The sequence below is a fragment of the Pseudophryne corroboree genome, chromosome 4, assembly GCF_028390025.1.
Source record: "Pseudophryne corroboree isolate aPseCor3 chromosome 4, aPseCor3.hap2, whole genome shotgun sequence".
Classification (NCBI taxonomy): domain Eukaryota; kingdom Metazoa; phylum Chordata; class Amphibia; order Anura; family Myobatrachidae; genus Pseudophryne; species Pseudophryne corroboree.
The window spans coordinates 300,677,874-300,690,367 of NC_086447.1; the positions used below are offsets into that span (position 1 = coordinate 300,677,874).

The 12,494-nt window shown below is 47.8% G+C and overlaps 1 protein-coding gene across 1 annotated transcript; it reads right to left on the minus strand.

Moving 5' to 3' along the window:
- Window positions 1–207: 207 nt before the first annotated feature.
- Window positions 208–12,216, minus strand: GHSR (growth hormone secretagogue receptor). The gene is made up of 2 exons (XM_063919608.1): window positions 10,927–12,216; window positions 208–990 (listed from the first exon to the last, which is right to left on the minus strand). Exons 1-2 carry the CDS (start codon window positions 11,684–11,686, stop codon window positions 686–688), a joined length of 1,065 nt encoding a protein of 354 aa, XP_063775678.1. The 5' UTR covers window positions 11,687–12,216; the 3' UTR covers window positions 208–685.
- Between the last annotated feature and the right edge of the window lie 278 nt (window positions 12,217–12,494).

Here is a 12,494-nt window from a genome sequence, read left to right on the forward strand (position 1 = left end):
GACAGAAGATATGACAAGAATATTAAATATTTTCCATTTTTTACTTTGTAGTTTTCTACTCACCAGTAAATCACCACTGAATTGAATGGCACAGCTATCTTATAAATCACAAATTCCAAGAGATGCTTCATAACAAATGTAAATATCTTGGGAAAGAGAAAAAATATAGGTAGCAAATGTCATTTTGATGAGATTTTATTTTCCTCTCTTTTCTCACATGACATTAAAACATCATATTGTACTCAACAGTAACAACACAAATCTCTGGACACTTAGCCACAGGAATTGCACGAAACAGTACAATGCATTACGTACAACCGAAATTTCTTAGCAGCACTTCAGACGTATAGGTTATAACTTATTAAATACTGTTTAAATGTATCAAATCTCAGAAGAGAACCATACTGCCCTGAGCACCCTTCTGAGAAACCAATACAAAAATTCTCTCTTTCTCTTAAGAAAAAATATCAGTAGGAAAGAAATGACTATTAAAATTTGCACTGGTGCAAAACACTGATCACCCTTCCCATTACATGTAATCCTGAGAAACTATTTTTGTGTGTGAAAATCCATTAAACACACAACACAGTCGATGGATCCTACATCCTGCAAATGTGACTTCTGGAATATTATGGCTTTGATGTTTCCTGACAATGGATGGCACATGGTTTCCAAAAGCTCATTGTCATGTGCTCACATTGGATTCTGTCCAAGCTGGAGAACTTTCATCATTCATCGTGTAAGGTGCTTTTCGGGAAACTTGTTTCAATCTGAATAGTCTGCTGGCAGCCACACGATATTTCTTGGACATAATGTTGTACAGAATGGGGTTGATGGCAGCACTCAGGTAGAAGAGCACAAATGACACCAAGTTACAGTACTGGCTGATCAGAGCTATTTCCAAGGACCCTGCTTCAAAGGATTTAGAAAACAGGTAGCGAGCCACATGGAACGGCAACCAGCATAGAATGAATGCAAACACCACCACAGCTGGAAAAGAAAAAAGAGAATGCATTATACACCAGAAACCAAATGCCACCTAAATTTAAGATTTCATTCAATAGCGTAAACAACTGTAACTGTAACATAGTGGTAGATGCAATTGTTTTCTGCGCCCCCTGCGCAATGGACGTCTATTAGAGCTATTCAATTGTTGCTCCAATCAGACATCCATTACCAGTTAAGGTGACAGCTCCGGGTTTAGATGTACAAAGCTGCAAGAAAAAATGTGACTGCCAGTGCTAATGGGCATTGGAGCAACAATTGAATAGCTTTGATGCCCATTACTTCAGATGGCAAGTGGGTGGCATGCGCCACAATTGAATCGGTTCCATTGTGTCCTGGAGGTGCTCACTCACATTGTTTAATCTTGCTCTATTTCCTGGTACACTTTTGCTGTCATATTTAGACCCCTTACCGACCGACAATAAAAATAATTGGGGGGTATGGTTGCTGAATAGCAGTATTGGATCATGAGTTTCATTTCCACCCAGGGCTCTATCTGTGCAGAGTTTGTAATGATAACAAAAGTATGTAAATGAGTATTGGTGTGAAATTTCCGTACAGGTTTTAATTATCACCTTGATGGCAACATTTCAGCATCCTTTTGGATGCCTCCTGCTCTATGTAACCCATGTTCACTTAGTACCCCGTCTTTAAGTACTGATTATAACAGAGTATCAATCATGATAGCTTTTTATATGTGGTATCAAATGTGGATTTCTAGTGGGCAACCAGCCTGACATTGTAATGTAAGGATGGAGATAAATTCAGCAGCACTCTAGCGGAGTAAATACATGTAAATGTGGATTTCAGGGCCTAATTCACCAGTGATCATAGATGTGCGAAAAACTGAAAAGCTACAATGGGGACGCCCAGCAAAAGGCAAGTCTGCTCCACGTGCCGGGTCCTGACCCCCCCCCCCCCCCAAAAAAAAGCATTGCTTTCGGCGGCGATGCTTTCGCATGTTTAGGGTGACCCTCTGCCTATGCAGCTTAGCTGTGAAAGCAGACAGCTACCCGCCATGTCTCATGTTGCAGCGGCTGCGTGTGAATTCATGCACCTGCCATGGCCCACCCCGATAACGGTCCGGACATGTCTGCTTTTTTTTCGCGCCCCCCGACACTGCAGCAACACCCCCTCCTGCCTCGCAAACGCCTCTGCCTGTCAAGCAGGAATAATGACTAGTGACTAATGGGTCCTAACCGCTGCCTTCCTCCGATGGGCCCTTCGTGCCTCAGTCCAACACTGATCAAACCTGTACAATCCTCCCGACTGTCGTTCGTTCAGCCAACTCCCCACTGTGAATGGAGATCACCTCTATAAATCTTAGCGCTGTACATATTACAGTGTATGGAAGTGCTCCAATTATAGTGCTATTTCTCGTAGGTTGCGTATGATCATATTATTTCTCGACATGTAGGTTGCATATGATCATATTTAATTAGTAACTTTACTAAAAAATATTGCTGACAGTGTTTTTACAGATGGTACTCAGGCTTATGCAGTACTGGCATTCTTTAAACCTAGTTTTTTATTTTTTAAGTAGTTCTTAGATAAGAAATCAGTGAAATATTTTCAGAAATGAGTAAAATAAGATCTGCACACTTATCCAGAGTGTGGAAGTTACTAAAAATCTTGTATCAACTCGTTGGCGTATCTATAGTGCAGCACCCATGTCATTATTCTTACCCCTCTAGAGTTCTGCAGTGGCCACCAGGCTGCAGACAGAAATCACTGGGAAAATAGTGCAGCAGTCATTTAACAGTGATTTGTATATACGCAGTAGTGATGTCTCCAAGAACAAGGTCTGGGCGCCATGTTCCCGGAGCACTGCTTATGCGCAGTAGACTCTGGTGCAAAGTCAGCTACCAGGGAGAAGGGGGCCCATATAGAGCCTGAACACAGGCCCCATCCTCTCTTAAACTGCCCCGTGTTAACTTGTAATGTTAGTTGAGTACTGGCACCTTATTACTGCATACCGGTACCTTTTCCCATAGAACAAAAGCACTAAACTCACACCAGTACAACATCTCCTATATAACTGCCCAGATCTGTCACTCTGTGACTGTGTGGAAAACGCTGGGAGTGACTAGGAGCTCTCATTGGGTTAGCAGCAGGTCTATCACACCCAGTCCACAGCTGATTGGGCGAGAAACGCCCTCCCACACAGGTTACATCCAATGGGAGGCTCTGCCATTTGGCTGTTGTGTGTTCAGTGGTGTTCACAGAGCAGGATTAACAATGGGGCTGATGGAGCTGCAGCTCCAGGTCCATACCCCAAAATAGGCCCACTGCATCTGCAGCAACATACCCTCCAACAATTTACACATAAAAATCGGGACAAATTCGAAAAGGGGTGTTTCCACGGGTACAGTAGTGTGGCCATGCCCCTTTTCCTATACTTTCAATGGAAGTTTGGAGAGCCAAAAATCAGTACAGACCATAAAAAAAGGTACTGTACCTGCCAAAAAGGTGCAGCTGGAGGGTATGCCACTGCATCTGCAGCAAGTCTCTGTGCTGTAGATAGGGGGGAAAAAACCCTTTTACTGCAGCGTCCTATGGGAGTCATTCTGACCTGATCGCTCGCTGCAGTTCATCGCAGCGCAGCAATCAGGTCAGAGCTGCACATGCGCGAGCACCGCAGTGCGCCGGCGCATGGCTGATAGCCAATGGCTGTCATTGCCTAGTGATCGCCTCTGCCTCAGGCAGAGTTGGTCGCTGGGCGGGAGGGGGCAACACGGTGGCATTCGGCCCTCATTTGTGGGCACGGTCCGGCCAACGCAGGCGTGGCCGTTCCGTGAGGGGGTGGCCCGCAGAGGCTGCGTTATGTCACATGCAGCCTCTGCGACCTGTGCAGCGACGAGTAACTCCCGACCCACCGCAGGAGCTGCGCTGGCTGGGAGTTACTCTTCAAGTACAAAAGCTGTGCCGCTGTGCGGTGCTTTTGTACTTGTGTGGGGGGGGGGGGGCCGGCATGACATGCGGGGTGGACTAGCCCTGTGCTGGGCGTCCCCCCGCATGTCAGTGTAAGTGATCGTAGCTATGCTAAATTTAGCACAGCTACGATCAGGTCGGAATAACCCCCTATGTCCTGTTGCCAGTCCGCCTGCCCCCTCCAGCATCAACAGTCCCCACTCCGTAGCTGCGGCGCAGTTGAAACAAAAGCTGCTGCAGCCACCGGCATAGATGTGTATGAAAGCGGCGCAGCGGAAGGCTTTCATAGCCCTCCCTGCGCCGCATACTCTCTGAGCCCCGGAGCCTCCTCTGCGCGTGATGTCAGAGAGTGCCTCCTCGCCACAGCCGCGCACAGATCCCCAGAGGACCTGACGCCACAACACAGCACCCTGGCTGCCGGCCTGGAAGCCCCGAGATGGTTAATGTAACGGATAGAGTGGGTGATATCGCGGAGGGTAATGTCTGGACGCTGAATCAATGTAAAAGGTGACAGTGCTGTGCAGTGCAGTGGGCGTGCAGTGTCACTGACACTGCACAGCACTCTCACCTTTTACATTAATTCAGCGAGTCAGTCAGTTCTGTCAGCAAGGCACTATTGTTAGCGCTGGTGTCCCAACGCACCGCATTACAGGGAAGGAGACGCACTAAATAAACTACAGCTCCCAGCAGCCCTTAGCGCCGAAGCATTCCGGCACCAAGGCCTGCTGGGAGCTGTCGTTTATTGAGTGCATCTTCTTCCCTGTAATGTAGCGCTCTCCGGGAGAACCACTGCCAAAGGCAGGACAGCAGCCTAGCTGCTTCCAGGAGTAGAAGCATTACCTGCCCCTCCCCCACTCGCAGTACCTCCGGGCCCTATCTGCGGTACCCGTACACCCCCCTCCATCACCCACTCCGGACCCCCTCCCCCACCCTCAACACCCCCGCCCCTCCCTCACCACCACACCAGCCCCTCCCCCATCCGCGTCTCCCCCGCACCCGCCACTCCCCCAAACACAGCACCTACTAGGTGATTCATCAGGCCCTGCGTGCGCTGTTCACGCCGTTGCAAGGGGCTACGACCCCTTAACCATTGCACGCCCTTTGTCCGTGCAATATTTAACCACTCACACAATTATGATTGACTCCATATAATACAAATATTGCACGCCACAAGGGTATGCAAGGGTTAAGGAGGCATAGCCCCTTACAACGGTGTGAAGAGCGCCCGTAGGGCGCGATGAATGACCTAGTAAAATGATATTACTTTAACCGGTTCTCAGTTTTCAATCAAGTTGATTTTTCTGTGTTTCATGTTCCGTGAATTAGAAATTAGTGTAGTCTGTTATAGTCCATAATGATTCACCACAGTGACAATGGCAGAGAAAAATGGCGATGATATAAGTAATAGCCTTCACCTCCAGGTATGAAAATTAAATTGCCCTTACTAGATTTCAATGATAAATGAGACTATCACAGGTTCTGTAAATGGCTGCAGGCTGCCTCTTTTCACTTTGAAAAGATTGCTCTCATCATTATGTTTGGTAGTAGAAATTACTGGAATAACGCTTGACAAACAGGTTGCAAATGCATTTACTTATGCTCAGGGCCAGCACTTGTCCGATATGGCCTCTTTTCACCCGATTCCAATTATTGGGACGAAAAATTGGGTGAAAAGTGGCCAAATCTTATGTGTTTGACATCCAATCCGAGCCGATGCACGGTCCTCGCGGGTCGGATCGGAGTCGGACGTGCTGCACGTACGACAACCGACTCTGGTAGCGGGGAACGGGATCGCAAGTGATATGTCACATGCAAAAGGACAGCATGCGATACTGCCACCCGGGAAGCTCCTGGGCAGCTCAAGGGGCATCGAGTGCGATTTCTCCCGTAGGAGAAATCACAGTAATGTATGGGGACCTTAGCTCTGTGTCACTCATTCAGTGCTTTAGCCAGCCGTTAACCACTGAGCAATCATCCACGTTTGCCATATGGTAGTACGGCCTGCTTATGCACTGTTGATGACACTGATTGTTTCCATAAGGATGGCAGCAATGGTCTGCTTCTGACTTTTAAATAGATGAGTTGCCCCAGTACGCTGTAGTCCCAGCAAAATTATTTAACATAAACAAATAATTTTCGGGCTAACCTTAAAATGCTTTGTAAACTTTAAATGATAATAATAATAATAATAATAATAATAATAATCATCATAGAAACACCAAAATTACCTTTTTAAAGGGGAAATTTACCCACGTAACTGACGATTTATCCCTTCAAAACCGTTCATATAGGTTTTTTTCTTTTTTGTTTAAAAAGTTTTTTTTTTTAATGTTTAAATATTATATTATGCACATCTGCAGACTGGATCTCCTCGTCAAAAACTGAGGGACACAGTGGGGTGGTACAGTAGCATGTGATCTGACCATGCCAGTTAAGTGGTTAAAAGCATCAGCTCTTGAATTATTTAGGCAAACCTACCTGGGGAGTACAAAATGTAGAAGAGGCACTCATCTTCGGTCTGGTGGGTAGGGAGGCCAATCCCGGGATCGGGATCGGCGGGATCCCAGGATTTGGGCCCAAAAATGCCAGGATTTGAATCCAATCCCGGGATTCACGGGATTACACTGCGCATGTGCGGGAGGGAGTGTGTGTAAGTAATACTACTTACAATTAGGCGGGCGGCAGCCATAGACGAACGCTGAATGCGGCGGCACTTCAAATGTGGCGCCGGCCGCCAGCCGATCAGAGCTGGCGGACCGGCAGCCAATCAGGAGCGACTGCTGCGGCCGCTTCCCTGATTGGCTGCTGGTCCACCAGCTCTGGTTGGCTGGCGGCCGGTGCTTCATTTGAAATGCCGCCGCGTTCAGTGTGTCCATGGCTGGCGCCCACCTAATAGTAAGTGGTACTTACACCCACCCTCCCTCCCGCGCCGCTACCAACCCTCCCCGCTACCTACTGTACATCCTCCCGCCCAGCTACCTACACCCTCCTGCCCAGCTACCTTCACCCTCCGCACCGCTACCTACACCCTCCGCACCGCTACCTACACCCTCCCGCCCAGCTACCTACACCCTCCTGCACTGCTACCTACACCCTCCCTCCCTTCCCCGCAGCTACCTACACCCTCCCGCACCGCTACCTACCCTCCAGCGCTGCTCCCTACACCCTTCTTCACTGATCCCTACTGCAATCCCGGGATCCCGGGAATCCTGGGATTGATCGTTTTTCAATCCCGAATCCCGGGATTGAAAAAACGGCCCGGGATTGGCCTCCCTACTGGTGGGGGTCAAAACAGTAGGACCTCTCACGTTCTACTAGTGAAGAAGTTATAGGCTCTACTTAATGGGCCTTTTTACAATGTTTAATTAATATACTGTATGTATTATGATTATTATTGTTTGTAGGGGTAGTAGTAATACATCATCATCATCATCATCATCATCATCATCATCATCATCACCATTTTTATTGGATTTTCAAATATCTTGTATATGATGCTCAGAGGGTTATTTGGAGTTAATTCAAACTGAAGGTGTATAGTCTGTCATCTATTATTTTTCGAATATTAACATATTTGCAATATTATTAATAATATTATTATTATTATTATTCAGTTTCTCGTTATGTTGAAACCCTTTATTCATATCACTGGAGTTCAGCATTGCTTTTATTCATAGAATGCCTTAATTATGTAATTGTTACCATACTGGATGTCCCAGTATTTATCTTGACATTTTTTTTTTTTTATCTCAGATTGCTTATGTTCTACAACCTAGGGTTTTGTATTAATAGGAATAATGGGAATAGGCATCTTTATACCAATTAGCCCTCATAAAGGACACAAAGGATGTAGATGCCACATAGACATACAAGACTAAAGGGCCCTACTCACTCGGCGATGTGCCGCCGAGGTGCCCGACGGCTGATACGGCCGACGAGCAACCCGGCGGCGGGGGGGCAGTGACGGGGGGAGTGAAGTTTCTTCACTCCCCCCGTCACCCGGCTGCATTGAAGTGCAGGCAAATATGGACGAGATCGTCCATATTGGCCTGCATGCACAGCCGACGGGAGACCAGCGATGAACGAGCGCGGGGCCGCGCATCGTTCATCGCTGGAGTCTCCACACTGAAAGATATGAACGAGTTCTCGTTCATTTATGAACGAGATCGTTCATATCTTTCAGAATATCGCCAAGTGTGTAGGGCCTATAAGATAAACAAAATAAGTAACTGAGAAAAGGTGTTTGGAGGACAATTAATCCCCCGCTGTTCAATATGCTGTACTGATTGGCATTGATTAGTAAAGTGATGGTCCTTTATTGAGTGTCCACATTGCAGTAATTGGCTATATGTCAGAGCCACCACCACTTTCAAGATAGTATTCTGTCCACAGTAACTCTGTAATGTGTATTTTCATACCACTTTTTAAACAGGCATTATTCCATCTCTATAAACATAGATTAGATATAAAAGTTTACGGACTGGTAAACAAAGTTTTTAGAAGTAACAACCTTTCTCCCAAAAACACACAGGTTCAGTGAAACCTGTGTGTTTTCGTGTGAAACAGCCCCGTTTTCAGACGAAAACGGAGCTGTTTCCGGGGATTCTGCTTCGCCTACCGGAGGCAGGTGAAACAAAATCCCTGATAAGCCGTGGCATGCGCGGTCTTATCGGGGCTAATTAGATAGCCCCCGGCGGGACAATTAGCCCCAGTAAATTACCAGGGCTAATTGGATATATCCCCCCAGTGTCTGTTGAAGGAAAATTAATTTTATATGAAGAACCATTGCCTGCTAATAGAATAAAAGCTTACTGGATGGTAGTGAGCCCAATCACTGGTTACCATGAGAACCCATGGCAAAACATTTTTATTAGACGATTACTTTCTCTTTAACCCATCACTTTCAGTGGTTTAGCAGTTTCTTCGTTTTCTAGTTACTCAAGGTTACATTCTGGACTACATAGTGGTTTTACAATATAAACCATGAAGCACACCCCTGTGAGGATACTGCAGTATTTCTCAGAAAACAATAGCATGGATGGAAATAAAAATATAAAATAAACATCATATCCTATATAATAAAAGGCTAACGCTGCTCCTCACCTCTATGGGAGAATTTAAGTGTTTTGCGCACTGGCGGCCACTAGATGGCACCCAGCGAAGCAATTCAATTGTTGCTCCTTTTGAGCGTGCACAGCTGCCGGCGTTGACATTACTGTTATGTTGTTTTGTCGTTTTGACAGGCTGTGCTCGCCACAGGTTCTATTCCCACTTTATGGGTGACATGGACACCCACGAGTGGGAATAGCCCGTTAGCCGGCTGTCGACATTGTCAGTGTTCAGGATTTTGACCTCGACATCCTGACCGCCGGGATCCTGACCGCCGGCAATGTAACCGAATCCTGTGGCAACATACACCGATCTTCAAAACGCTCCAAAATGCCTCATAAAAATGTGACATATAGTAGCTGCCGCTCAGTATTTTTACTGAATTATACCCCTTTCACATCGCACAAATAACCCAGTATCGACACGGCATATTGCCGTGTCGACACGGGTCAGTGTGCGATGTGAAAGCACTTTCTGAGAATTAGCTAGTCGCCTGACCCGGTAATTCAACCCGGTATAAAAGAAGGATTATACCCGGGTTGAATACCGGGTCAGGTGCAGTGTGAATGGGAGCCGCGTCGATGCGACGCGGCTCCCATTCACAGCATAGGGAGAGGCGGCGCAGGAGATGAGCTCATCTCCCAGCGCCGCCTCCACCCCCGCCCCTGCTGCTGCTGCGCCCCCCCGCTGCTATGGCAACCGACTCGGTATATTGCCGGGTCGGAAAGCCAGCAGAGGGGAGCAAATGCCGGATCCCACCCGGTAAGGACACGTTTCTTTTACCGGGTGGGATCCGGCATTAGCGATGTGAAAGCGGTATTAGTGTCTTTTTCGAACTGCTAATGCTAAAAAAGCACAAAGTACATCACCAGTGGATCTGCGTGTTATAGCTGTGTTACAAGAATGCTAATCTGAGAAAAAGGAACCAGAGAATGGGGACAATAATATGAGCACTGACATACAGCCACGCAACATGGGGCAGATGTATTAAGCCTGGAGAAGTGATAAAGCAGTGATAAAGAAGTGATAAGTGGAAGGTGATAACACACCAGCCAATCAGCGCCTGCCATTTTTCAGACCCATAATGATTGGCTGGTGCGTTATCACCTTCCACTTATCACTGCTTTATCACTTCTCCAGGCTTAATACAAGATTGCCTGATACACACTGCCATGATAGCCTGAAAAGTACACAGTTTAGGCCAGAGGTTCTCAAACTCGGTCCTCGGGAGCCCACACAGTGCATGTTTTGCAGGTAACCCAGCAGGTGCACAAGTGTATTAATTACTCACTGACACATTTTAAAAGGTCCACAGGTGGAGCTAATTATTTCACTTGCGATTCTGTGAGGAGACCTGCAAAACATGCACTGTGTGGGCCCCTGAGGACCGAGTTTGAGAACCTCTGGTTTAGGCCCTCAGAACACTACAATGCTGTTCGTGTGTAGCTGCAATGCTAAAAGACGATAAAGTGGAAAAGTCCAAAACTATCTATATGTGGCACGGCGTCTAGGTAAGTCATGCGTTTCACTACACAAAAATGTTAGGTGATAGGTGAATGAGGTCACATCTGTATGTCCCTGGGGTGAGCGGAAGAGGCTACAGCAGCAATGTGACTTTCTAAACTGTGAGTAATGAGCATTGGGCCCATTTATCTAGGAGTGATAAAACTCGGTGTGAATGATAAAACTCCTTGTGTACGATAAATGGTGAAATCAGCTCGTGGCTGTCATTTTTCAAACACATGACAGTTAGGAACTGATTGGCTGGAGCACCATTTATCATACACAACTTGTATCATTCACAATGAGTTTTATCACTTCTTGATAAATGTGGCCGAGACTAAAAAAAAGCGAAGTGTGTGGTGTGAGTGTGGCTCCTACCCAGCATTTTCACAGTCTGCTTGTTATTCTTGTCCCTGTGGGAGAGGCTGAAGGGTCCTATGGTGTCTCTCTTCCTCCGCCACAGCTTCCTCCCGATCAGGCTGTACAGGACGGTCAGGCAAAAGACCGGCAAGAAGAAGAACACGCTGGAGGTCCACACCATGACAGTGAGGAGACCCGACCTGACCGCGTACTCCGTGGCCTTACACTCATTGGTGTCCAGCGGGTCGGTGCCGTTCTCATACTCCACTCCGACCAGGACGAAGATGGGTCCGGCGCTGAGAAAGGACACGGCCCAGAGGAGGAGGATGAGCAGCCTGACCCTGCCCTTGGTGATCAGCACCTTGGCCCTGAGGGGGAAGCAGATGGCCAGGTAGCGCTCCACGCTCAGGGCGGTGATGTTCAGGATGGTGGAGTAGGTGCAGCTCTCACTGATGAACTGGAAGAGCTTGCACAGGGCGCTGCCGAAGTTCCAGGGCCGGTACTGCCAGAGGCGGTAGAGGTCCAGCGGCATGCAGAGGAAGATGAGCAGGTCGGAGAAGGCCATGCTGGACAGGTAGAGGTTGGTGGTGGTCCTCATGTCCTTGTACTTACTCACCACCAGCATGGTCATGATGTTCCCCATTATCCCAATGATGAATAGCAGGATGCAGGCGATAGTTATCCCTGTCAGCACCGGGACGGGGAACAGGTAGAGGGGCTCCTCTGGCCAGGAGTGATTGTAGTAGCGGAGATCCATGCTGCCGTTCTCACTGGGCATCGCTCTCACCTGGCCATGCACACACAGGTGAGGGGGCAGCGTGCAGCGCAAACCTCTGGCACGTCTTCATTTCCTCAGTGCATAGGAGTATACCTTCAGGGAGACATCGGCGAGGCATATAACACAGAGGTGAGGTGGCTCTGTCTCCATCAGCAGCAATTTCTTCATTCCCTGTGTGTATACCATCAACTAGGGGTATAATAACACAGACCCACTCCGGGGTACAGCTGCACACTCCCGGTAGCACATGCACAGCCCATTGCCTTCACGGCGACAGCGTCCTATCTCCCACTGACCTGCAGATCGTGCATCGTTGAGTGTCTGCCACTGTACAGAGAGTATCGGGGGGCTCCGCTCCCATTTCATGGCTGATGAGAGAAGACTATATAGAGGTTCCTATGCCGGACAGTACATTCCCAACAATAACCCGTGTCTGGCGCCTTTCCCATAGACTTCCATCTCATGGTGTGGGCACAGGGGGCACCTGCTGCTGGAGTGCGAGTTCTGTGTCCTCCCACCGCTGGCTGAGGGTGCTTTGTATTCCGGGAGCTGAAGAAAGAACCTCAGCCCCCAGCACGCCCTCTCCCCCTCCCCTCCAGGCTGGATGCTCAGTGTGCTCTGCTCCGGCCAGGGGGGGTATGTGCTGTTTTTGACAAGTAGAGTGCTGAGACTACATACTCTATCTAGTGTGCTGTACGATTTCTTCCTTCTGATATAATATATATAAATACTACAAAAGGGAAAAAAGAGCAAACGGTATGACACAATGGGGGTAATTCAGAGTTGATCGCAGCATCAAATTTGTTAG

What these genes read in the sequence shown, in the direction of transcription:
- GHSR (XM_063919608.1), bottom strand. Translation starts at nt 11,686, where the DNA reads ATGCCCAGTGAGAACGGCAGCATGGATCTCCGCTACTACAATCACTCC. An exon ending in GCAGACTGTGAAAATGCTGG is followed by an intron (nt 991 to 10,926) that starts GTAGGAGCCACA and finishes TTTCTTTTCCAG; the next exon opens with CTGTGGTGGTGTTTGCATTC.